At 45.3% G+C, this 26,776-nt stretch overlaps 1 protein-coding gene across 2 annotated transcripts in view; it reads right to left on the reverse strand.

Moving 5' to 3' along the window:
* GATM (glycine amidinotransferase) overlaps positions 1-26,776 on the reverse strand; it is a 27,148-nt gene continuing 372 nt past the window's right edge. Inside the window, exons 1-9 of one of the 2 annotated variants that reach the window (XM_081965115.1) lie at positions 17,996-18,137; positions 11,591-11,818; positions 9,502-9,697; positions 7,414-7,604; positions 6,536-6,673; positions 5,028-5,192; positions 3,056-3,119; positions 2,831-2,947; positions 1-2,273 (exon numbers count right to left, since the gene is read on the reverse strand). In XM_081965115.1, coding sequence (XP_081821241.1) covers positions 2,161-2,273; positions 2,831-2,947; positions 3,056-3,119; positions 5,028-5,192; positions 6,536-6,673; positions 7,414-7,604; positions 9,502-9,697; positions 11,591-11,818; positions 17,996-18,064 — 1,281 coding nt within the window. In that variant the 5' untranslated portion in view covers positions 18,065-18,137 and the 3' untranslated portion in view covers positions 1-2,160. Of the gene's footprint in view, positions 2,274-2,830; positions 2,948-3,055; positions 3,120-5,027; positions 5,193-6,535; positions 6,674-7,413; positions 7,605-9,501; positions 9,698-11,590; positions 11,819-17,995; positions 18,138-26,776 lie in introns of those variants that run through there. The other variant, XM_081965116.1, reaches the window with a different exon arrangement.

A 26,776-nucleotide genomic window follows, 5' to 3' on the forward strand; every position in this document is an offset into this window, starting at 1 on the left:
TGAGTGCAAATATGTTTTATTGGCATAAATACATAGAGAAAACCCTTTTAGGTAGCATTGGGTTAATCATATGCTTTCTGCTAAGGATTATTAAGTACATTTGATTTTTGTAAACAGATTCTGCCAAACAACCTGCGTTAGAGTGGCACCCATCAAGGAAAGACTGAAACAAAGTGAGGCAAAAACGAAAAGTGTACAAAATACTCAAAAACTGAAGGTACATTGAAGGGGAAAAAAGCATTTTTGGATTAGAGGTGTCTAATCAAAGATTTGGGAAGAAGGAAATTAAAAAGAAGCACTTAGAGACTTAATATATAGCAGTGCATATAATTCTTCTGAAGCATTTAAATGTGATTATATATTATTTAAGTTGGGGAACAGACAAATCATACATTTCTAGGACAAATATCTTCCTTGTCCAGCAATGCAAATCTCTCTTCTGATCCATCTAATAGCCACCCATTCTTGGTGGAGGAAAAAAAATCTCTATGCATCTGATATCCAGAACATGAGTAATTTTCACCCCACTGCCAACAAGCCCAAATGTGACCTATATAACTTCTCATCAAGGCGCAGCAACTGGACATTAACAGAATAAGAGTTGGAAGGAACCTTGGAGGTCCTCTAGTCCAACCCCCTGCTCATCTGGAACCTGTACCATTTCAGACAAATGGTTGCCCAATCTCTTCTTAAAAATTTCCAGTGCACCCACAACTTAGTTCCATTGATAAATTGTTCTAACTTTGGCTGGGAGTAGTGGGGACTGTAGTCTAATACAATCATGGGGTCGAGCAAGATTTATAAAGGTCACCAGTTCACAAGCCTGATGTAATTTAAGTAACATCTGCAAGTAAGAATGCATTTTGTAAAAAAAAAGCTTAATCTAAATAGTGTAAAATACAAAAGTAATAGAAATCTGGGCCCATCTCTGTTTGTTCTCTCTTGCCTTAAATTTCACATTGTGTGGTTTTCAGATCTTAAAGACTATTAAATGGGAACGGAAAGATTCACATTCAACTGAAGTCTATTTTTTTCTAGCTGCCTTCCTGTAATAGGTTTAAGCAGAGGTAGATTTGTAGTGTCAACCATGAAACTCAGGAATCTAATAGATTATCACAAAAATTCGTATATTCTTGGGAGTGAAGACTAAAAAAACAGGGAGAGTCCAGATGTCGTCCAAAATGCCAGCTGGAAGAGCCCCTTCGCTGCTGAGAAAGAAGAACAGGTCTAAGGGCCAGTTCACCACACATTATTTCAGGAAGGGCCTTGCATATCCAAAGACTGTAGGACCTTTATATTGCTTTCGATGGGATTTGCAAGAGGCTTCCAACAAACAAAGTCAATGGGTGGAAACCAGATTGGCTTAATGACCATACAAAGTCACTTAACAAAAAAAAGGTTGTAAAATCAGGTATGACTCACTAAATGACTGTATTGTTTAGCACTGGAAGTTGCAATCCCAATTGTTTTCATAAGGCAAGGACCACCTGCATAAAGTTGCTCTCCTTGGTCCTGAAATGTTGAGCCTATGGGGCTTAGTAGAGCCCAACCACAACTCTTAATGTCCCATGCTTCTTCTTGCTTGAGCTATCAAAGTCTAAATGTCTAAAGTTGTGATGAAACAAGACTACTCAACATTGTGTGTGACCAGAATGGGGTTTTTTTCCCCCCATCTTCACAGATGGCATGTTATCTGTGTAGGCATGTCATCAGACTATGCAAACAGGTCAATTTCGTGAATAAAGCTGCAGCCCTACCAGCTTGTAGTAAACTAGCTCAAAAACATGAAGCTCGCTTCTCTATAAATAGTCACAGTATCCACTCGGATGTGTAAATCAAAAAATACCTGCCCAAATGACGGAAGCCATCTCTCAAATGCCAACCATTTATCAAGGGGCCCTAGTTACCTATGGCCCTCTTCCCTGTTCATAATGTGTGAATAGACCCTAAGGGTGCATTGTCCTGCCCTGGAGATGGGGGTGGGGCACAAGTTAGGAGGAGGAGGAACCTGATTCAAAGCACAGCAACTCATGCATCTACATTGGCTTTATTATGATTATGATTATGATTATTTTAAGGAGCCAGGGGAAGCTAGCCTCTTTATCTTATGACTCATGCATTCTCCTTGGATGGTGGCCTGTGCTTCAGACAGACCTCCTCCTAATCAAAATAAGACTTCAAAGTGCCACGGCGACGTATGTCACAGGTCCAGCAGTGGAACCCTCCTCCCAAAGAATTGGCGTGACGGATGTTCACTTTGACGGTTGAAATGCCTGCAGGCAAAAAAAAAGAGAGAGAAGACAATTTCTTGAAGGTAATTTCCCCACCTCCTGTTCTGGCCCGCCAGCAGCCAGCAGATTCGGACAGAGAGGAGGTTGGGGAGGAACATGGGCCAGTCCTGGAGTCTGGGGAAGGCTCTGATGAGGGCTCTGGGTCGGAGACAGAGAGGGGGGCCAAGGCTGTCTGGCAGTTATCAGCTGCCTTCAGAGTCAGATATCAGTGAGGCAGAAGAACAGCTGGAGCCTGTTCCCAGTGTGCGCATGTGCAGAGCTGCCAGACGAAGGGAACAGCTAAAGAACAGGGGTCGACTTGGGAGTAAGGCCACAGGTGGACGATGAATGGTCCCTCCCAGATAAAAGAGGAGCCCCTCCCAAATAAAAGAGGAGCGGAAGGGGAGTGGAGTTTGCAGGAGACAATTAGTTCGCTTAATTAGTTCGTGACTCTCTGAGACTAATTAAATTATCCTTAGGAAAATGTGTGTTCTACAGACACAAATTCTGAACGTGATTCTCCCATGAAATGTTGGCCCGTTTAGCTAAATTGCTCTTACCTAGGCTTTCAAAGAGCTTCTGGATCGGGATTTCATTGGCATCTACCATCACGCGTTTCTCACCCAGCATCAGGACGTTCATGGAAAGCCACTTTGAAGACATCCACAGTGGATGATCTAGAGATGAAAACATTAGGCACTCATGGATGTCTCACCATGCAACCCCCCCCCCCAATAGAATGTTGGCTTCCCAAGTCATGTGGGAACAAACGAAGCCAAACCTACTGTCAGGGATGAGAGGAAGTGGTGGATGAAGGATGGTCCATCCTGCCTTCTTGAAGAGGTCGATCTAAGAGAGTCAGCGGAGAAAAACAGACAGTTTCACACTGGGAATCATATTGCTTCCTACGTATGTTCTCCAGCTGTGCACTTCTAGTAAGTCTGTTAGTTTCTCCGCCATGATATAAAAATGATGGATGAATCAGCAGTTTAATCTGCCCAGCAACCAAGAACAGGATCATAACAGAAGAAGCTTCTCTTCCGATGCTAGTTTCAACCTTTACATCTTGTTTGGCGCTAAGATCTTCTCTCTCTCTCTCTCTCTCTCTCTCTCTCTCTCTCTCTCTCTCTCTCTCTCTCTCTCTCTCTCTCTCTCTCTCTCTCTCTCTCTCTCTCTCTCTCTCTCTCTCTCTCTCTCTCTCTCTCTCTCTCTCTCTCTCTCTCTCTCTCTTGCAAAGTCTGATTTCCTGTGTGCCTATAGATGTAATGGAATGTATGGGTGACCTTGGGGAAGGAGGGGAAGAGGTGTTGCCTAGGAGACAGATAAGAGAGGCAGGAGCCCCCAGTGGCTTAATGATCAAAGGGAGAAACTTAAGAAGAATCCGCCTTCCTTAAGGATCAAACAGTTAAGACTGGCACTGGGCAGTTGTACTTTTGGATTGGCAAGAATTTGTTAATGTAGCCTTACTATAAAGTAAGAATTAGTTCATCTATTCCTGTTTCCTGTCTGGTTTACCTGGGAAGAACTGACTGTGTTTTTAAATGTTTTTACATTTCTTTTTCATTCACAGTCCAAGTTTAGCTTCCAGCCACAATGGCGTGGTGGTTAGAGCGCAGAGTACTACAAGCTACTTCCACTGATCACTGGCTGCCTGCAGTTTGGCAGATCGAATCTCACCAGGCTCAAGGTTAACTCAGCCTTCCCTCCTTCCAAGGTGGGTAAAATGAGGACCCAGATTGTGGGGGCAAGAGGCTGACTCTTGTAAACTGAGAATATATGTGCTGAACAAAACTCTGTGCAAATACAATTGTGGCTGCTGTTATGATTTGTACAATCAAATATGAATCTTCTTTACTGTATTCCTCTGGTAGAATACCCAATAAAAACATCTGTGGCTTAAACTCTATGGGTTTATGTATCGTTTTCTCTAACCATGCTTGTATTTTAACCCAATAGCTTTTTGCATCCCTACACGTCCACCACATATGATAGTACGTTCCTGGCAATTGATGACATTTCCAACATTTAGCTGATTTATCCTTAAACATTTTTGCTAATCTTTCAGGTGTCATGTGACATCTATAAAACATTTTATATAAGTTCTCTTTATATGCTGTCGCCATTGTCAGATTATAATTCCTTTCCCACAGTTGTTGCCATTTTTCTAGTTCTATTCACAGCCTCCAGATTGTTAGGACACACACACAGCTATGTTATGATTTCATGCAATGGAATAATTTCACCTATTACGCCAGGAAGATTTTTTTTTTTAATGCCATAGATCAGTGTTTCTCAACCTTGTCAACTTGAAGATGTCTGGACTTCGACTCCCAGAATTCGCTGGCATTCGCTGGCTGGGGAATTCTGGGAGTTGAAGTCCGGATATCTTCATGTTGCCAAGGTTGAGAAACACTGCCATAGATGATGTGGTTTGCAAGTTGCATTCCTATCGTTTGGTGTGTTGTAGGAACACGACGAAGATTGTCCATCGCAAGACACAACACGCACCAACTTATTCCTCAGATGTGAACCATCAGCAAGTGGAACAGCTCGTCTATCTTTCTTAGCTCATCAAAATGAGCTCATCAAACTCAAAGGCTTGTTCCCATACCCAAATTCACTGTACAAAAAAGTTTGTGTCTCCTAGGAAGACAATTTCTTTTTCAGTGCCGCTGTTCCTTAGAATGGTTAGAAAAGTTGTAAGTCAAGGACTATCTGAAATGCCCCATTCCTCTGTGAAGCCCCCCTCCCCTTTACCTCATTACAGGGACGATCTGGATTAGAAAGCACGAGCCCAGGACCAATGATATTAAAAGTAGCATCGATGTGCATCGGGTTGGGGTCTTTGAAAGAAATAGTATGGACTCTGTAGTCCGGAGCAAGATGTCTCCTCATCCACTCAATGCCCATGAAATTTGTAACCTGCGACGATGGAGAAAGGAAAGCAAAAGTGTGTCTGGTTTATAGCTGAATATAAACTTAATCAATTAATCCCTCTGTGATCCAAATCAAAGTGGATATTTGGACTTCCCCAAATTTTGAAAGTTCAGTCCTGTTACAGTGGTATTCCCGGGTATGTGAGCCGTGGTGGCGCAGTGGTTAGAGTGCAGTACTGCAGGCTACTTCTGCTGACTGCCAGCTGCCCGCAATTTGGCAGTTCAAATCCCACCAGGCTCAAGGTTGACTCAGCCTTCCATCCTTCCGAGGTGGGTAAAATGAGGACCTAAATTGTTGGGGGGCAAGAGGCTGACTCTGTAAACCTCTTAGAGAGGGCTGTAAAGCACTGTGAAGCGGTATATAAGTCTACGCGCTATTGCTGTTGTTTGTCCTTCCTTCCTTCCCTTTCCTTCCTTCCCTCTGCCCACTGCCAGCAGTTCGAATCTCACCAGGCTCAAGGTTGGCTCAGCCTTCCAACCTTCCGAGGTGTGTAAAATGAGGACCCAGATTGTTGGGGGGCAATAGGCTGACTCTGTAAACCGCTTAGAGAGGGCTGGAAAGCCCTGTGAAGCAGTATATAAGTCTAAGTGCTATTGCTATGTATTCTGTTCCCTTTTTTCTGGCTAACAGCGACTAACCAAGATAAGAAAAATTCACTTAGAGCTACCACTGGAGAAGGAGTTTCCACCAAAGGTTCCAAATGCAACCTTTAAAGCAAATTTAATGTAACAGCAGGAAAAGATGAAAAGGGATTTTGTATAATGGTTAAGGTGCCGGCTTTGAAACCAGGTCAAGGTTTCCCTCACACATATGTGCTAGTCATTCCCGACTCTAGGGGGTGGTGCTCATCTCCATTTCAAAGCCGAAGAGCCAGCGCTGTCCGAAGACATCTCCGTGGTCATGTGGCCGGCATGACTAAATGCCAAAGGCGCACGGAATGCTGTTACCTTCCCACCAAAGGTGGTCCCTATTTTTGTACTTGCATTTTTAACATGCTTTCGAACGGCTAGGTTGGCAGAAGCCGGGACAAGTCACGGGAGCTCACCTCGTTACGCAGCGCTAGAGATTCGAACCACCAACCTGCCAACCTTCCTGATCAACAAGCTCAGTGTCTTAGCCCCCGAGCCACTGCATCCCACTATCTTGAGTTACTTATAAAGTAATAAAGGTGGGATTTTTAAAAAATATATATGAAAAATAATAAATTTGTGTTCGTGAAATTCGTGAAGACTGTATACTTATAAGACTTACTCTGTACTGTATAGATATTTTAAGGGAAGTTTTCCTTCCCTTTAAGGAAACTTGGGGCGGGGTCTTAGTTGACTTACCTGACTCCTTTGCACAAAGATATCTCTCCCAGCTCTTATGAAGTCTGCAGCATCAAAACACGGTTCAAATTCGGTGGTGACGAATTTCCCCTGGGCAGCCAACCTGTGCCTGTCCTCCACCGTGCGGATGGGATAGTCCTAATTTTTAAGACAGACATAGCACATAATCCCTGCGTACAGCCTTGGAGAAACTGCAGTGGCCGGGAGAGAAAAAGGCACTTGTATATAAACAAACCCCCATTCCCTCCCAGCACTGATAATGTTACCTAGTTGGGTAATGAAACGTAGGAAAGAAAATAAGCAAGTTCAGAAAGCGCCAAAGACACACACACACACACCGAGTCATCGTCGTTGTCCTTCTCCTTCCCCTCTTCCTTCTCCTCCTCCCTCATTCTTCTCCTCCACTCCCCACACCCCACTCCCTTCTAGTACTAATTATGTTACCTAGTTGGGTAATGAGACGTCTGCAAGAAAACAATCAAGTTGAGAAAGCATCAAAGACCCGATAGGCATTGACCTCGTCCTCCTCTTCCTCCTTCTCCTCTTCCTCCTCCCCCTTTTCCTCCACCTCCACTCCACAAACCCCACTCTCTCCTAGCACTGATATTACCTAGGTAATGAAATGTCTGCAAAACAACCAAATTCAGGAAGCATCAAAGATCCCACAGTCCTCCTCCTCCTCCTCTCACTTTTCCTTCTCCTCCACTCCACACACCCTACTCCCGTCTGGCATTGATGATGTTACCTAGTTGGGTAATGAAACGTCTGCAAGAAAACAATCAAGCTTAGGGCCCCCGAGCTCAAGCCTGAGCCCGAAATATCTTCCTCTATTGATCCTTTTGGAGAATCAGAAAATGTGACTGGCATTTGACAGCTACCTGGTCATAAAGCTCATTAGACATCGTGGGCTTCGGTGCTGTTGTCCATTTGGCTCCCTGGTGAAAATACTCTTTAATGACTGGGCGATAGGCTCTATATTCGAAGAAACGGGCACGCCACGCCATCGGTGCTTCGATGATTTCGTTCCCAATTACGAGTAAAATGTCTCTCGGCATAGCCGCGTACATGCCTGGCAGGGAAATCGGCAAACACACAGCCTGTTATTCCCTCTCTGTGCTTGGCTGCTTGTGTGCAATGCACGCCGCTGATATACAAACGCAAAGTTTCCAGCATGCTTGCGATTTTGATGGTGCAAATGAAATGAAAAATATTGCAAGGAGAATCGAAATCCCAACGGGTTTTTTTCCCCCCCAGTTATAAAAGAAAACACGATGGTCAGCAACTCACGTATAGTGTGTGTGTTTTAGAAAAGTAAGTGCAAAATTAATATATTCACTCACACAGATATGTGCATGAAATTAATCTTTTGGTGATACCATTAATTTAGCAGATAAACCTGGCTAAGAACAAAGAACAGGATGAGAAATCAGACACATGTTTCCAGACACACTTATTATCCTACGTAAATATTTCCATCCTGTTTTTATCCACTCCATAATTGTAAAACACATTGTAAAATAGTTTTCACTGGTTTTCAAATTTAATGTGTTTTACTTGGCCTTCCCTTTCTCTTGCCTGTGTTATTCTCCTAAACATTCCTCTCTGCTAATAATTTTCCTTAAGGTAAAGGTTCCCTTTGCACATATGTGCTAATCGTTCCCGACTCTAGGGGGCGATGCTCATCTCCATTTCAAAGCCGAAGAGCCAGTGCTGTCCAAAGACGTCTCCGTGGTCATGTGGCTGGCATGACTAAATGCCGAAGGCGCACGGAACGCTGTTACCTTCCCACCAAAGGTGGTTCTTATTTTTCCACTTGCATTTTTACATGCTTTCAAACTGCTAGGTTGGCAGAAGCTGGGGCAAGTAATGGGAGCTCACTCCATTATGCGGTGCTAGGGATTCGAACCGCCGAACTGCTGACCTTTCTGATCGACAAGCTCAGCGTCTTAGCCACTGAGTCACCGTGTCCCTGTAATTTTCCTTACCTGTTATATTTCCCTTGCTGTTTTCATTTTTCTAAATAATAACTTTTTGAATACAGGTAATCTTTGGCTTACTATAGTTCATGCATTGATCCTCTGCAATTACAACAGCACTGAAAAAAAGTGATTTATGACCACTTTTCACACTTCCGATCATTGCAAAATCCCATGATCAAAACTCAGAGGCTTGGCAACTGGCATGTACTTATGACAGTTGCAGTGTCTTTCTGGGGTCACATGATTGCCTTTTGCGACCTTCTGACAAGCCAAGTCAATAGGGGAAGCCAGATTCACTAAACAAGCATGTTACTAACTTAATAACTGCAGTGGTCCACTTAACAACTCTGGCAAGAAAGATAATAAAATGAGACAAAAAAGAAGTCTCGCTTAGCAACAGAGATTTGGGGCTCACTTGTGGTCATAAGTGGAGGACTACCAGCAGTTCAAAAAACTGTGTCTGGGATATAATGGGTGGCTTTGCTACCCAATATTTAAAATAATAAATAAGGTGCCTCGATAATCAAGAAAATGCAGAGATATAGAATAGAACAGAACAGAACAGAATAGAATAAGAGAGTTGGAAGGGACCTTGAAGGTCTTCTAGTCCAACCCTTTGCTCAGGCAGGGAACCCTACACCACTTCAGACAAATGGATATCCAACATCTTCTTAAAAACGTCCAGTGTTGGAGCATTCACAACTTCTGGATGCAAGTTGTTCCGCTGATTAATTGTTCTAACAGTCAGGATATTTATCCTGTGTTCTAAGTTGCTTCTCTCCTTGATTAGTTCCCACCCATTGCTTCTTGTCCTGCCCTCAGGTGCTTTGGAGAATTGCTTGACTCCCTCTTCTTTGTGGCAGCCCCTGAGATATTGGAAGACTGCTATCATGTCTCCCCTAGTCCTTCTTTTCCTTAAACTAGACATCAACTAGACATGCAAAGCACTAAATTTTGTTGAGTATTCAACTATTCAGTAAAAAATACCCGTAGATTCAAAATCAGGTGTTTTATATCGAGTTGACCAGTTGAGAACTTCTGGCCTCTTCACAATCACTCCCTCCATCTTCAAAATGTTGCACATTTCTTCAATCTCAGCAATTGCTTTCTTGATGTAATCCTCAGGAAAACTCTGGCCTCCGTACTTCTGATAAAATTCCCAGTACTTATCATAGGTATTAGCCTGGGTAAATGACAAAAAAGAGGGGGGGGGGGAAGGGAAGTCGGTCTAAAACAAACAATTTATAAGCAATTGCGCAGATGGTTTTTCCGACAGAGGAAGAAAACATGATTTCTTCTCCCCACAGAGAGGAATCAACGACTGCCCTAAGAAGGGGCAATTCATTATCGCACTTCGTTATAGTTTGCTGAGTAAATCACGACTGGATTCAACAAACATTAATAGCAATACTTATAGGACAGTTTAAGCCTTATAAGTATATGGTTACTTCCCCCCCCCCCCTCTTTTCAAAGTGTGTTAACAAGTTGCATTGGGGGAGGAGGGTTGGGGGCGTACTCACTTTGGGCACCAGGTCTGGAAAAGGTTAGCCATCACTGTTCTGAGGGGGGGGGGCAGAGAACGCACCTTGTAGGCAGTCTTGCACAATATGTTTAATAGTTAGCATATCTGCACCACAATCACAACAAGGGGAATCCCTCCATCTCCACTGAGACAGGGCAGAGGTGCTTCTTCCACCTCTGGATTAATTCCACCAGGATTAGTCACAACTAATTCTGTTCTATTTCACCCAGACAGAGGAAAGCAGAGGATCCTTCTACCAGGTGGGGTGATAGAGGGATCACGCATGGTCAGGCTACAAGGAGGTCCCAGAAGATACACAGCCATGGAGCCAGGAGACTTTTCCTTAGAAGACTTTCCTTAGAAAGGGTGATAAAGACTAGAGAACCAGCCGTTCCTGCTCCAGAAGACACACACACACCCACAAGTCTCAACTCCATGCCCCAATTGTTGTTGACCCTCAGGCTGTGAGGTTTGTGCAGCTGGAATTACCACAGTGGCCGTTTCCATCACGTGTCTGGTTCAAGGGCCAGGAGAGATTTTCCAGCGACAAGTAATAGTTCTTAAAGCTTGCGAGATAAGTTGGTGTCACGCAGACTGGGCCCCAAAACAGCCAGCTCAGCAACTTTCAAGTTGTGTTTTCATTCATTTGTTTTCGGCTCTTCTAAAGGTCATCTGGGACCATCGCCACATTTAGCAGGCTGGCCAGGCTTGCAAATGAGATGACTTCAGCTTCCACCATCCATGCCCTCTTGGGACTTGGATCCATGAAAGCTCAAGCAATCATCCCTGGGTTGTTTTTTAAAGCAGAATAATTGCTTTCGCTGCCAAAAAAGAAAAAAGAATATGATTCCCAGTCTGGAAACTCATAAAAAGGTAAAGGTTCCTGACTCTAGGGGGCGGTGCTTATCTCCGTCTCAAAGCTGAAGAGCCAGTGCTGTCCAAAAACATCTCCTAAACGCCGAAGGTGGAGGGAACGCTGTTACCTTCCCACCAAAGGTGGTCCATATTTTTCTACTTGCATTTTTAACATGCTTTCGAACTGCTAGGTTGGCAGAAGCTGGGACAAGTAATGGGAGCTCACTCCGTTACGCGGCGCTGGGGATTCGAACCGCCTAATTGCCAACTTTTCTGATCGACCACCATGTCCCTTTGATTTGTGGAGAGGAGGGGGAGGAGGAGAGGAGGAGGAGAAGAAGAAGAAGAGGAAGAGGAAGAAGAAGAGGAGGAGGAGGATCGGAAGAAGAAGAAGAGGAGGAGGAGGAGGAAGGACAAGGATGAGAAGGAGAAGAAGGAGGAAAGAAGAAGAAGAGGAGGAGGACGAGGAGAGGAGGAGAGGAAGGACAAGGACAAGAAGAAGAAGAAGAAGAAGAAGAAGAAGAAGAAGAAGAAGAAGAAGAAGAAGAAGAAGAAGAAGAAGAAGAAGAAGAAGAAGAAGAAGAAGAAGAAGAAGAAAAGCCAACATGCTATAAGGCTGTTCTGCCTCAGTGTTTGGAGATATAAAAAGCAGCCTCATCACATTCAAATTTCCTTGAACTTCAGAGAGTAAAGACTCACCTTGACCTCCACTGTGAAAGGAGGAACACGGGCGTTTTCGGCTCTCCCCACAATGACTTCTTCCAGTGGGTCCCATTCATTGTAGGAGCAGACAGGACAGTTTTCTGGACTAGGATCAGGGACTTTGGAGGGCTCAGCAGCAGCAGAAGGGCAGGGGGAATTGGAGGCCGCTGCAGCCTGGGTGCTCTGGAAAGTTCGCTGCACCCATCCTGTGACAACTCTTCCAAACTTGAATTTAAAAGCAAACACAACAATCAGAAAGGGGAAATTATAACAGTATGAATAAAAGGTAAAGGTTCCCCTTGCGCATATGTGCTAATCGTTCATGACTCTAGGGGGCAGTGCTCATCTCCATTTCAAAGCCAAAGAGCCAGCGCTGTCTGAAGACCTCTCCATGGTCATGTGGCTGGCATGACTCAATGCCAAAGGCGCACAGAACGCTGTTACCTTCCCACCAAGGTGGTCCCTATTTTTCTACTTGCATTTTTTACGTGCTTTCGAACGGCTAGGTTGGCAGAAGCTGGGACAAGTCCCGGGAGCTCACTCCATTACGTGGCACTAGGGATTTGAACCCCCGAACTGCCGACCTTTCTATCAACAAGCTCAGCATCTTAGCCACTGAGTCACCGTTTCCCTTAGCAGTGTGACTTGATGGTGCCTATTATAAGATTTTGGGTTCTAGGGAAACAATAAGGTGTTCAGGATCCAGAAGGCCATCTTGAATTGCACCCCTCCCCCACTTTTATCAACTTCACTAACTTTAAGAATTGATTTCAGCGCCCAGAATTCTGCACCCAGCAGAGTCGTTGTTGAGAAATCTGAGAAATCTGGGCCATTCTAATCTCTGGGGGGAAATGATGTTCCAGAGAGAGGGAGCCACCAAAGAGAAGGCCCTTCTTCTAGGTCCAACCAGGTGTATCTCCCTCGGGGATGGGACCTGCAACATTCCCTGCCTCCCCATTGTGATGGGTTGGGTAGTTGTGACCGGCAAGAGACGGTCCCTCAAATAATCTGGTCCCAAGCCATGAAGGGCTTTAAAGGTGACAACCAGCACTTTGAATTGCAGCTGGAAGCAAATCGGCAACCAATGCAGCTCCTGCAGGAGAGGATATACATATGCACACCGGAGTCTGCACAAAACCGTGCATGCCGCTGCATTTTGCACCCACTGGAATTGTGAATGATGCTTTGTGGATCAGTTTATGCCACATATACCCATCCTTTTAACAGTGTAGCGATGCAACTTTGCTTAAACAAACCATAGCTTAGCACAGTCTGGGAACGAGGTCGCAACCGAAAGCATGGTGTTGAATCAGCCAGCCTAAGTTTCTGCATCAACCCAGCATCCGTCCATGTTGGGATTAATCGCTGGCTTCTCCGCCCCCCCCCCCTTCAAACATTCCGGTGTTGCAAGAAGAGAAGGTTCAACTTTTCGCTAAGTTCTTCTACTCAAGCCAAACCCCTTAGCGGAAGAGGCTCCACTTGTTGTCGACCAGCTGTTGGGGGAAAACTAGACTGACAAGTTGCCTAGGAGTATGCCCTATCTTCTTGCAGAGTGTAAATGATCAGCATTCCCAGCCCAAAATGGGAGGATAGGCATGCGTGCTGGGTCAGCAGAAGGTTGGAGACGGGGGGAAGAGCTGCTCCCCCTGCCCCACCTCCCCAGAGAAGGCATGCTGGAGCATGGAAAGGGAAGATTCAAAAGATCTCAAGCTCGTTTTTTTTTAGAGTTTGTCCATCTCAGGGAGCTTAGGTCTGACTTGAAGGAAAAGGTCAGCTAGATCTACCGAGCAGGATTGAAACATCAGTGCAAGGATAGAAACCATCTCAACAGGTTTGGTGCAATCCACACTCATGGGGGGAAAATGGTATGGATCATAATAATGTCACAATAACCCTTTGCACTAGCAACGCAGGGATGAAAGTACCTTAATCCCATTTTCTAGGGTGATGCTGTGATATTTATGTCTCACATTTTATGTGGCCGCCCACCTTACAAAAAGCAACTGTGGGTGGACTCGGGATACCTTTTCAGTTGCTCCCCAACCCTCCATCCTGACACCTATGTTAGGAGGAAAGAAGTGAAAATAGAATGTGGTCTCCTGCCAACGACCCTGGACAGAAAGTTCCTTACAGATGCAGCCAGGAATTTTCTGGCTTTATGGTTGCAGTGGTGTGCAATTTCCATGTCCCTCACAAATCTGAAATCAGCCATACACAGCCTGAATGATTATAGACCAGCGATGGCGAACCTTTTTTGGCTCGCGTGCCATAAGTGGGGGGAGCGCAGGGGGGGTCATGTGCGGGCGTGCCGCACCCATAATGCAATGTGTGACACCCCCCAGTGCGCATGCGCGCACTACAGGCGTTCCACCCATTTTACATGCTTTTTTCGCCCTCCCGAGGTTCCAGAGCCTTTATAGGAGCCTGGGGTGGGCGAAAACAGCCTCCCTCACCTCCCCCCTGGACACCCTCTGGAGGCTTCAGGGACCATCAGGAGGCTTCCCTGACGCCTTCGGAGTGCTCAAAACAAACTCCGAGCAAACCGGAAGTCACTTCCGGTTTGCTCAGAGGGTCGTTTTAAGCGTTCCGAAGGAGCGGTCAAAACAACCCTCTGAGCAAACCGGAAGTCCATTCCCAAACTTCCGGTTTGCCCGTAGGGCCGGTTTTTTGCACTCCGGAGGCTTCAGGGAAGCTCATGAAGCCTCCAGAGGGCCTCAGGGGCGGGGGAGGCTCTTTTCACCCTCTCCAGACTCCAGACTCCTATAAAGCCTCTGGAGCCTGGGGAGGGCGAAAAATGGCTTTTAAAAAGGGTGAACTCACCTCGCGTGCCCTGAGAAATGGCTCCGCGTGCCACAGGTGGCACGCGTTCCATAGGTTCACCATCACTGTTATAGACCCATTGCACTGAGGTCTATAGCTGTGATGGTGAACTACGGCACATGTTCCAGAGGTGACATGCAGAGCCCTCTCTGTGGGCATGCATGCCATCGCCAGCTGCTCTTTTGGATTCTGGTGTGCCATCCAGCTAGTCTTCACGGGCACTGGAGAGCTGGAAAAATGCCCGTAAACTAGCTGGAAAACAGCCTGAAAAAAAAGACTTGAAAACAGCCCAAACTATGACCAAAAATGGACTGGTTTTGGGGTCATTATTAGGACGTTTGGGGGGTTGTTTTCAGGCTGGTTTTGGGGCATTTTAGGCTCTTTCCCAGGCCAAAAGCAGCCTGAAATTGGCCCGAAAAACAGCCAAAAACGGCCAAAAAAAAGGCATGCGCACACCAGCCAGCTGGTATTTGGGTTTCTGGAGCTGGCACATACATGCACATTCCAGTTTGGGCATTCGGTGCCGGAAAGGTTTGCCATCACTGTTCTATAGTGATGAAGTGCTTTAACCAATTTCGTATACATGATGTACAATGACAGTAAAGTGTCATTTACAGAACCCAACCTGTCTCTCTTCCCAGCCTTCCTCCACGCATCCCCACTGAATTCTACATCGGAGTTGCATTTGAGGAAATCTTGGGCCTTTTAATAAAAATCTGTGATTTTTTTTCACATGCTTCCAGACTTCGGATTTTCGGCGCTCCGCTAGACTATCGCGGGTCTCTTCCTGCAAAGGCACAGTTTTGGGAGTACAAGGGAGGTGAGGAATCTCAGCTGGCAGTTAGCACATTAGCTAATAACCGTCTACCACAGTTCAGCACGTTTTATCCAGCTCGGAAACTCTGGAAGCTGCTTCCTCTCCAGGAACGAAGAATCCCATGCCAAGACAAGAAAGGAAATGAGAGACTAAGGGATGCCGTTTTTCCTGTCTTTCCACTGCAATCTTCCTGCCTGGGCAATGAACTTCATTTTTCTTTCCCTTAAAAAACTCTACAGATGTTTCCTTGTCCATTTTTTTCCTCACACTGCTGCGCTTGCAGAAAAAACAGTTGACGATGGACGAGGTTTGCCCTCTCCAGGTCTGAAATACCACATTTGTTTAAAAGATTATCAGAGTTGGAAGGGATCTTGTAGGTCATCTAGTCCAGCCCAACTCCGCCCAAGCAGGAGACCTTACACCATTTCTGACAAATGGCAGTCCAATCTCTTTTTGAAAGCCTCCAGTGATGAAGTTCCCGCAACTTCTGAAGACAACTTCTGTTCCATGGGTTGATTGGTCTCACGGTCAGAAAGTTCCTCCTTAGTTCTAGGTTGAATCTCTCCTTGTTCAGTTTCCACCCATTATTCCTTGTCTGTCCTTCGGGTGCTTTGGAAAATAGCTTGACTCCCTCTTCTTTGTGGCAACCCCTGAGATATTGGAAGACTGCTATCATGTCTCCCCTGGTCCTTCTCTTCGCTCAACTAAACATACACAGTTCCTGCAACCATTCTTCATATGTTTTAGCCTCCAGCCCACTAATCATCTTTGTTGCTCTTCTCTGCACTCTTTGTAGAGTTTCAACATTTTTTTTTACAGCGTGCTGACCAAAACTGGATTCAGTATTCTAGGTGTGGTCTTACTAGGGCTTAATATAAGGCTTCAAATGGTATTTGAAAGCCATTTCGAGCAGAGGACTTTTTCAAATGCCCAGCATCTCCTTGTCTGCATGAGCATAAGTCCACAACTTACAACAACAAAAAACATACCACAACAAACTTGTGTTTGAATCATGGTTGACTCTTGGCCACTGCCTGGATAGGCTTTCTTGGCAAGATTTCAGAAATGATTTGTCATTGCCTCCTTCCCAGGGGAATAGTCAAAAGTCACCCAGTTGGCTTCGTGATCAAAATGGAACTAGAATTCACAGTCTCCCGGTTCTTAGCCTGCTACCTTAACCACTACTACACCAAACTGCCTCTCTGTTTCGCAGAGCATATAAAGAATGAGTCTGTTGACACCTCCATCCTGAGTTTAAACTTTGGCACAAAAACATTCACTGTCCCCAAATTTGCCCAAGACAACAGAGATAGGCAGCTAAATGACATATGTAAATTTAGACTCTGGACTTCAAGTTTCAGGGATTGGGAGCGGGGGAAGGTAAGCGGAATCTTTTTTCCCAAGGAACAAGTCAAAATCAAAACTTTTATTACAGACTTTAGGCCTATGGAATAGATCAGATTCGATGCAAGTGAACAGTTTACTAGTTCAAGAGGGGGCTAAGTTAGAGTGAATTTTCACCACTTTTCCCCTTGTATGAATGGAATGAAGGATTTAACCAAAATTAGCCAAAAGGGAACAAGGACAGATCGGAGTTGAAGCTCTTTGGAGAGAAAGGGGAAGACAGGCATTTCAAGGACATTTAGATTTGATCGCCAACATGCGCCACATTTTTACAAACAAAAATAAAAATCCCTATCTGAACTTTTCCTTCCAAAGTTCCAAACTTTTGCGAATTGGTTGGACCAAAATTGACCTTCAATGCCAAGAAACCCCCTAAAGCAAGCTTTGAAAGTTTGCTGTGAGGTTTTTCTTTTCTTTTTTTAAATTGATTTTCTATTAAATATTTAATAAACATTGTGTGGTCTGGGTATTTAATTTGCTTAACAATACAAATTTACCTTCTTCATCTCCACCCCCTTTTTTTCCAACGCTTGGTAAAATAGATTCCGTGTTTGATCATATTCTACATCTTCTTTCTGTTTAATTTTCAGTGTCAATCTATCCACTTCTGCAGAATCTAGTCTCTTCCTGACTATCTTTCCATCTCGTTTCTCCTTTGTTTTTATTTGGGTTTTTAAAATCCCAGCTTCACTTCAGGGGAATCCCTGGGAAGTGGGATCTCCAGCCGCACCTCCTCAAAATCACACCAAGCAGTGGTGTATTAACCATTCAGCAGACTAAGCACATGCTTAGGGCACCAGGCCCAAGGGGGCACCACAAAGTTGAGAAAGAAAGAAAAAAACAATGAAGATTTGTAGAGTATGTACAAAGGAGGTGGCCATGAAGATTTGTCAGTGCTTAGGGCACCAGTAAGCCTTGATCCGCCACTGCATCAACGCAGTTCCCTGCGCTCACCTAACTTTGCGCATGGAAGATGTCTCCCCGGCGCACACACCACCACCACCCAGAGCAATGGCTGGCATTGCTCGGATCGCTATCTAGCATCGCTGCCACCCGTCCCCTGAATAACAAGCGCTCTTGACTCCGATCCTGGATGCGTCTCTCCCTCTTGCTCAGACTATCCCAAACCTGGCTTGTTGGCACCCAACCCGCTGAATCAGGGTCGCAGCCACAGTTTGAATTCACACCACATGCTCAGCCGGGGTCAGCTTCAACTTTGCTTAGGGCACGGCTTCTTGCGAGTTCAAGGAGCTGCGCCAATTCACCAAAGCGACCGTTTCCCTTCGGGCACTGGGCTCATCGGGTTGTGTGAACGGAGCCGGGGGGGGGGTCTTTCCCAGCCGGCTGCAGGGGGCGCTTACCCTCGACCCAATGTAATGCACGGCTTCGGCCCCTCGACTGCCTCCGCGCAGGCACCGGACGCGCAACATCCTCGCGCTTTTTTTTTTTTTCCCCTGGGCTGGTTCGGATCCCGTCCGGAACAACCGTGCGCGCGCGCGCAACCGATACGGCTCGCACCTACGGCAAAAGCCAAAGAAGATTTGTGGGGTGGGCGCTTTTGAGCGCAGCTTTGCGCACGCCCCTTGCGCGGCGCCCATTGGCTGGCCCGGTCGGGAGGGTGAAAGAGGGGGGGGGCAAGGCGAGCAAAGCCCCAACTTAGCCCGGGGCTGCATTCCGCCTTCTTGGTTGCTTTTTATAGCTGGAATGAATGGGGAAGGGTCCTGCGCGCTCCCTCGCGTTCCCGACTCTCAGCAGGATGCGCGGAGACGTCTAACCCATCGGTTGAATTATATCCTAGCCAGACCCAAAACAAACCGGACCCTAGCCCAGCTGAGGGACAACATTCTGCTAGGCGGATGGGGCAACTTGCCACAGCCAACTTGCCACAACCTTGGGACAACTCGTTGTGGGACAATTTAACAAGTCTATGTGATTATTTAAAATAAACATTTTTAATGTCATTCACATTTCGTTCTGTCCCTCCTTTTGCATCCTTTCTTTAATGATTCTATTCCACCATTCCTTTTCCCAAAGCAAGTTGGTCCATGGTGACTTGGCTATGACAAGTTGTCCTGTGACGAGTTGGCCGTGGTGAGTTGGGAATTGGCTATGATGGGTAGGCTGCGGTGAGTTGGCCATAGCAAATTGACTGTGATAAGTTGGCCATGGTGAGTTGGCCATAGCAAGTTGACTGTGGTGAGTTGGCCATAGCAAGTTGACTGTGACAAGTTGGCCATGGTGAGTTGGCCATAGCAAGTTGACTGTGATAAGTTGGCCATGGTGAGTTGGCCATAGCAAGTTGACTGTGGTGAGTTGGCCATAGCAAGTTGACTGTGGTGAGTTGGCCATAGCAAATTGACAGTGATAAGTTGGCCATGGTGAGTTGGCCATAGCAAGTTGATTGTGGTGAGTTGGCCATAGCAAGTTGATTGTGGTGAGTTGGCCATAGCAAGTTGACTGTGGTGAGTTGGCCATAGCAAGTTGACTGTGGTGAGTTGGCCACAGCAAGTTGACTGTGACAAGTTGTCATAGATCCGATGTGGGTCTGTAGATCAGACATGGTGCACCATCCTATGCCAGGGATAGAAGCTTCTGGGTGAGTCAATAACCAGATGATCCAGTTCTTGGGAAATGCTTCATTAAGTAGAGTTGTAATTGTCATGTTTTCTTTATACAGTATATATGGTGTTTTTTTTAAATGTATTTTCTTCTTATTTGGGGTTTTTCTTTTTTGAGGGGTGTATAGCAAATGGTTTGTGGGGTCCTTGGTGCTCTCAGAGCTTGATTGTTTTCTTGCAGACATTTCATTACCCAACTAGGTAACATCATCAGTGCTAGCAGGGAAACAGTGATATAGAAAGTACATCTCTGACCACTGAGGACAGTATGCTTCTCTGCCAACCCTTTGCTCTTTTTTGAATTCCAGAGAAGATGACACTATTTTTTCTTTTCTTTTCTTTCTTTGTTGTTGTTGTTGTTGTTTTGGACATTCAGCGCTCAATGCTTCAGAGGTGCCCAGAATTTTTGTGATGTATATGTTTGACACCTTGGCTTGACATTCATTTCACTTTCCTGTTATTCTGGAAGGCAGCCCAGGTGAGGGAAGCTGGGAACAAAGCCAGGAAAAGCTGACAAAACCTTGGCTAGCTTGTGCACCTCTGGGCATAATTGAATTCCAGGCACAGCAGAAGGCTGGAATTGAATTAAGAGGTGCTTGGTCATCTCCCTTGATTAAATTTAAAGGAGGAACCAGCTTTGATTTAGCAAGTTCTGGTTAAAGTGGGCAATGGGTCAGCAGGAGGAAAGACTGGCAGAAGGTCCTCATTTCACTTTTCTGTTATTCTGGAAAAACAGAAGATTATGTTAATCTGGAAGGCAGCCCAGGTGCTTCCCTGAGGTTAATTGGGGTTTTTTTGCAGATGTTTCATTACCCAAACTAAACTCTGATGGTGTTACCTAATTCGAGTAGTTAAAGGTCCTCAAAGGACTAAAAAAAGTTTTTCTCAAACTTCATGGGTAGATCCAAGGATCTCTCTTCTTCTTCTTCTGCCATATCCGTCATCGGATGTTGGCGATCCTATTTTTATCAACAGCCGCACGAAAAAGGGCTGTTGAGTTTTGTCCAAACCTGTCCTTTAGATTTTGAAGCCATGATGTACTTCTTCTGCCTGGACCTCATTTGCCTTCAATTTTTCCTTGGAGGATTAAGTGAAGGATGCCATATTTTTCTGGGTGTCACATCCCATGTCCAAAATATTCTAACTTTCGCTTTTTTAATGATTTTGATGGTTTCCCTTGGTTTTCCCGGGAGGCTTATCACTTCCTCTTTCCTGATTTTGTCAACCCAACTTATACATAACAGCCACCTGTAAATCCACATTTCAAACGCTTCTAGATGATTGAGTCTTCACTGACCTGTTTCTGCAAATCAAGGGGTGTATGGGGTGTTCAGGGAGAGGTAGCCCCTCTGGTGTTGGGGCATGTCATGCCCTATTAGGGCAGCCTTTGGGGAAGCTTGCCCACCTTTGGTCCCCACCTGTCGTTCAGCTCTCACCTGTGGCTCCTAGTAGCTGTAGCATGCGCAGCGGCCGCACCCCGGGCAACAGTTTCGACAGGTTGGCCAAATCAGGTTGAGAATAGCTGTTGGGTCATTGACCTTCGGTGAGATAGGGACTTGTCTATCCTGAGCATGTGAGGACAGATTCCGGGGGATCGAGCGGATGAAACCTACTAGAATAGGATGGCGGTCATCAAGGCGATCTCTGCAAATTATGTGGGACGCTAAGAGCACGGCAAGACACGGAAGACGCCCTGGTCAATCCCTGCGCCCAGCCCATCTCCAACTGTCTCGACTCTTGTCCTGCTACTGGAGCAAGATGGAATCTGGGAAGAGAGAGTGAGGCTGACTCTGTGCACCTCTCCCTCACTCTAATCCAATTCATGCATAAGTCTTGACATCCCAGAGGTCAAGGTCCTATTCGAATGCAATGGACAAACATCTGCAGACCAACCAGAGGTCTTTTAAGGAGGCAGACGACAGGAATGAGACTACCGATCCTTCTCTGCTTTTGGCACAAACCACATTTCTCCAAGGTTTCAGCCTAGTCGAGGGGGACGGTCTTTCTTCATCCTATTTACAGATGCAGAGGATTGATGAGGAGACCACGTTCTGCACACCCAGAAGATGGCCTGCTTCCCAAATGGCTGATACTCATTTCCGTAGAGTAGATCTGCTGTGGGCCACGAATACAGGACTGACATCTTACACCCTGCTATTCCTTAAAGGCAGCCGTGACCCCTGCATAGCACGGTGGAAGTTGAAGAAGCCAAATTTGGTGGGGGGGGGAGGTGTAGATTTCATTCATGCCAACATCCTCCAGAAAGTTTGATGCAGGTAGCCTGGGAAGAAGACGAGGAAGATGTCAACAATGATTTCCAGCAGCTCATTTGTTGCAGGAATAATGTTGTCTCTGGAGGGACTTCTGCTGTGCAGAAATATTTCTGGTATAAGTGCAGAAAGACAGGTTGATAAGAGCTTTGAAGGTTGATTGGTATTAGGTGCGTTAGGATCAGTTTATCTTTAATAATGTCGAGGAACAACACTATAATGCAATACCGTAAAAAGTCCCAAGAGATTTTGATGACTTCAGATAGTTTTAGTAGAGAGAAACTGTTAGCAGCTGATTTTATCTCACTGGAAGCTAAGCAGGATGGAGCTGGGTTAATGTTTGACTGAGTTCAATCCTAGGTAGCAGGATTGGGTGCAAAGAAAATAATATCTGCTGTGAACTGCACATAGGCATCAGGAAGGTCTTCTGTCCAGTAAATATTCAGCTCCATCCAGTCACCCCAACTCTACCCTGAGTAGAGACTACAGAGTTGTAAAAAAGAGAGTTTCTGCATATCTACAATGGAAGGGGCTTCACTCCTGACATTGCACATTTCTAACATGTACATTTTCCTCCCACCCATACTGGCATAATATAATTATTTGAATAGGTCACACATGATTGTTACCCAGAAAACTATATGGGCTTATCCATCAATGTGACTTAAGTTCCACAATTCATTGTGATTTACCTATTGTTAAACTCAATGGAATCACTGCTGGGTGTTGAAGGATCTTCTCGAGTCAGCAAGGGAGCCTTGTAACTGTTCTGACCCAGGCTTTCCAAGAGCATGAAGCAAACTCTGGACAAAACCCCCTTTTATTAAGTGACTGTGAATTCTGCTCATTCACATCCAGGAAAGTCTTTCAAGGGAGGATTTTCAGTCACAGACCTTATCTGGCTTGGAGAGCTGCCAGGCCGATATCTGCAGAACTTGGCAAGGAGTCTCGGAGAGTCATCAACCAATTAAGTGAACTAATTGTCTCCTGCAAACTCCACTCCCCTTTCGCTCCTCTTTTATTTCCTCTGGGAGGGGGAGTTCATCGTCCACCTGTGGTCTTACTCCCAAGTCGACCCGTTCTTTAGCTGTTCCCTTCGTCTGGCAGCTCTGCACATGCGCACACCGGGAACAGGCTCCAGCTGTTCATCTGCCTCACTGATGTCTGACTCTGAAGGCAGCTGATAACTGGCATATGGCTCTGGCCCCCTCTCTGGCCTCGACACAGAGCCCTCATCAGAGCCTTCTCCAGACTCCATCCTGGCCCATGTTCCTCCCCAACCTCCTCACTGTCCGAATCTTCTGCCAGCTCTGCTGGCCGCTGGCAGGCCACAACAGGAACTTCCCAGGAAAAGAAGGAGAAAGCTTCTCATTAGGAATCCAGTCCAACTACATGCCACATCAGCATTACATGACAGCAAAAGAATGCCTTCCTAAGGTGGGACAGTTATTGGAGTTAGCACAATCTCTTTCTGCAATTGGAAGGCTAACTTTTGGCCGTGTTTCTTCTGAACTCAGTGGTTGAACCACTAGAATTTCTCTTTCAATGGTATGTTAATAAATAACCAGAAAGTACTTTTTTTTAGCTTTCTGGGGTCTCCAGAACATGTTGTACATGGAGGGAACATTCCAGTTAAACCAATTAAGGAACAAAAGAGAAAAAAAGGAGAAGTGTCTGAGGATGTCAGAGAATAACAAGTCATAAAGTTTTACATGAATGGGACAGACTTTATTGGCTTCTTCCAAAAATGCGATGTACAAAGAGGAAAAACAGAGAGAAAAGGCCTTCGGTTACCCCTTCATAAATGAATTGATCTTAGTCTTAGACCTGTCTTCATGTTGCATTTCATAGCTGAATTGCTAATATTGAAATGAGATGGGATAATAGTAGAGGAAGATGGGAAATGAGACATATATTCCAACATTTGTAAACATTCTTCCATTCCAACGTTCTTGGCCATAAAAGGTTAGCTGAAATATAGCAAGGGAGGTACAGTCTTAAGATTACGGTATTGCTGATAAAGGATGTTTTTTCCACCCTTGTAAAACTAGTATCTGTTTTTTTTTTCATGGTCATAAAACTTCACCCTATCTATTCCATTTTTTTCCTTGTTCCCAAACCGTGTGTGTGTGTGTGTGTGTGTGTGTGTGTAGTAGTAGTAGTAGTAGTGCAGCGATGGCAAACCTTTTTTGGCTCGCGTGCCATAAGCGGGACGGGAGGGCGCAGGGCGATCGTACGCGAGTGTGCCACACCCATAATGCAATGCGCGAACCCCCCCAGCGTACATGCACGCATGACAGGCGCGAACCCCCTCCCCCCATTTTTGGCATGCTTTTTTCGCCCTCCCCAGGCTCCAGAAGCTTTATAGGAACCTGGGGAGGGTGAAAACAGCCTCCCCCATCCCGTTCCCCTGGGAGGTATCAGGAGCCCGTGAAATGGAAACGTGACTGTTGGTAAATATTTTCCCCTTTCCTGTACCAGCTGCAACCTACGGCATGCAGAGTCTCGTAATTCTTGACCTACTGTAAAAATAAAAATAAAAAAAAGCACGGCATGCAGTAGAATGCCATTCCTGTTCAGGCTTAAAATAGAAGGACCAAAGAAAGACCTGCCACAAAAGCTGGCGTGCATACAGATAATATCATTGATAAAAGCTGACTGGCACACCACAATTCATTAATGCTTGGCTGTAAGTAGAGGTCAGACCAACCATGTAACCCTCCACCAAAGCTGAATTAATCTAAATCATAACCCGGCGTTGCCCGGGTATTTATTTCTCCTAATTCTTTATTAGGTTGGAGCCCCCTTGTGGAGTACTGTGAAGCTGTTACCATGGCAACTCCCCTGTGCTGTACAGTAGACGCCATCTTAAGGCACAACAGGCTGTATCCTAACATATCACACTAATGCACACTATCTTTGTCAAAAGTACTGTGATTTGACACTATAAATATAATTCATCCATTTTCGTTTCAGCGGTCCAGGCGTTCCAGAGTTATGCTGGAACACACATACAGACACACACAGAGACACACAGACACACACGGAGGGGTGTTAGGGGTGTCTTACCCTCACAGTATTTCACACCTGAGTTGTTTCTGTGGGCTAAGATGACTGTTATCTAACCCTTGCCTAGACCGCTGCTCCTCTTCTTCCTCCTTCTTTTCCTCTCTGTCTCAAAAGATATTCTCACAGATCACTACAGCAGAATAGGACCACTAAAGTACAGTAGCATACAATATTAGAAATCTTTATGCATATTTATTTTATATGCAGAGATTTTATAAACATGGGGCACCTTAAACCCATCACACTAAGCCATAAGACTGTGCATTTATTTTGATCTAGCATGTTAAGCCAATCTAAACATTGTCGGTTGCAAATCATGGTTCAAGAATGAATGTGATATATACGATCTTAACTAACTCTATTTCATAATATTTCTAACACTTGATTGAATTAGCCATGACTTACCACACTATCGTGACACCATCAGGGGCAGCACAATCAGTGTGTAGGAAAAAGATAAGCCTACACAACAGGAATTGCTCATAGAATTTGAAAGTCGGAGACTATGGCTGGAAATGCAAGAAAACCCAGCAAATTCACACACAAAAAAAAATAGGATTAAAAATCAAGCCAAAGAAAATATACCTTACAAACTTTTATGTTAGCAAGCCTTGACATGCTTAATCCTTAACATTCAGTTTGTCTTGGAGCAATCTAAAAACTTGTCTTTCAATAAAAAATTAAAGGGAAAATGAACATAATTCCTTTCCATTCCAAGTTTCGTGATTAAATAAAAATATTCATGATCATTGCAACAATTAAACACAAAAGCAACTGAACTTGCTAAAGGCCTCTCTCTCTCTCTCTCTCTCTCTCTCTCTCTCTCTCTCTCTTCCTCTCTCCATCTCTCTCTCTCCCCCATCTCTCTTTCTCTCTGTCTCTCTCTCTCACACACACACACTCTCCATCCCTCTTTCTCTCTTCCCCCATCTCTTTTTCTCACTCACTCTTTCTTTCTCTCTCTCACTCCCTCTCTTTCTCTCTCTCTCCCTCCCCATCCCTCTTTCTCTCACTCACTCTCTTTTTTCTCTCTCCCTCTTTCTTTCCCTCCCTCCCTCCCATAAAAAATGGCTCACTTTTGGTTTGTTGTTGTTTTACTACTTCCACATGCTGATTACAATATTTGCTATTGAACTAGGTATTTGTTTAAAAGAAACTGAGACTTCACAGTATAATATTCCCCCTAGTGGACATCTAACAGTTTCACAAAGCATCCATCTATATAGGACATGCTTTCTATCATTCTTTTTTTTATTACAGTTTTATTAAATATTTTGACAAGGAAAAGTGATGAAACTCCCACAACTTCTGAAGGCAACTTCTGTTCCATGGGTTGATTGCTCTCACTGTCAGAAAATTTCTCCTTATTTCCAGGTTGAATCTCTCCTTGATCAGTTTCCATCTGTTATTCCTTGTCTGGACTTCAAGTGCTTTGCAAGATAGCTTGACCCCTTCCTCTCTGTGGCAGCCCCTCAAATATTGGGAGACTGCTCTCATGTCTCCCCTGGTCCTTCTCTTCACTAGACTAGCCATGCCCAGTTCCTGCAACCGTTCATTGTATGTTAGAGTTTAGCCTCCTAATCCTCTTCTTTGCTCTTCTCTGCACTCTTTCCAGAGTCTCAACATGTTTTTTGTATGATAGTGACCAGTGGTGAAATTCTTTTTTTTTACTACCGGTTCTGTGGGAGTGGCTTGGTGGGTGTGGCAGGGGAAGGATACTGCAAAATCTCCATTCCCACCCCACTCTGGGGCCAGCCAGGGGTGGTATTTGCCGGTTCTCCGAACTACTCAAAATTTCTGCTACCGGTTCTCCAGAACCTGTCAAAACCTGCTAAATTTCACCCCTGATGGGGACCAACACTGACCAACAAAGCTCAAAAATAGCCAAGGAAGAAGGAGAGCCAAAGGAGCTACTGTAGGCCTCCCTCAACCCCCAAGAGGCTGGCGTTGGTGCCTGGAAGAACACGGTCCACCGTCGTCCCCAGAGCCCCTCCCCAACAGCCAAGGGGGAGGTCCGGAAACCCCCCCCCTCAGCAGCTGGGAAAGGGTCAGCAGCAACATTCACCTTCCTCAGCCTGCAAGATGTTGGCCCTCCAGAGCCCCAGATCCTCCTCTGGCAATCTAACCCAGATTGCTCACGTTGAAAGCATTTCAGAGGCTCGGTTTGCGTGCACTTTGCGCCTCT

This window comes from Natrix helvetica (assembly GCF_964273705.1).
Source record: "Natrix helvetica genome assembly, chromosome: 12".
In the NCBI taxonomy this organism is placed as follows: domain Eukaryota; kingdom Metazoa; phylum Chordata; class Lepidosauria; order Squamata; family Natricidae; genus Natrix; species Natrix helvetica.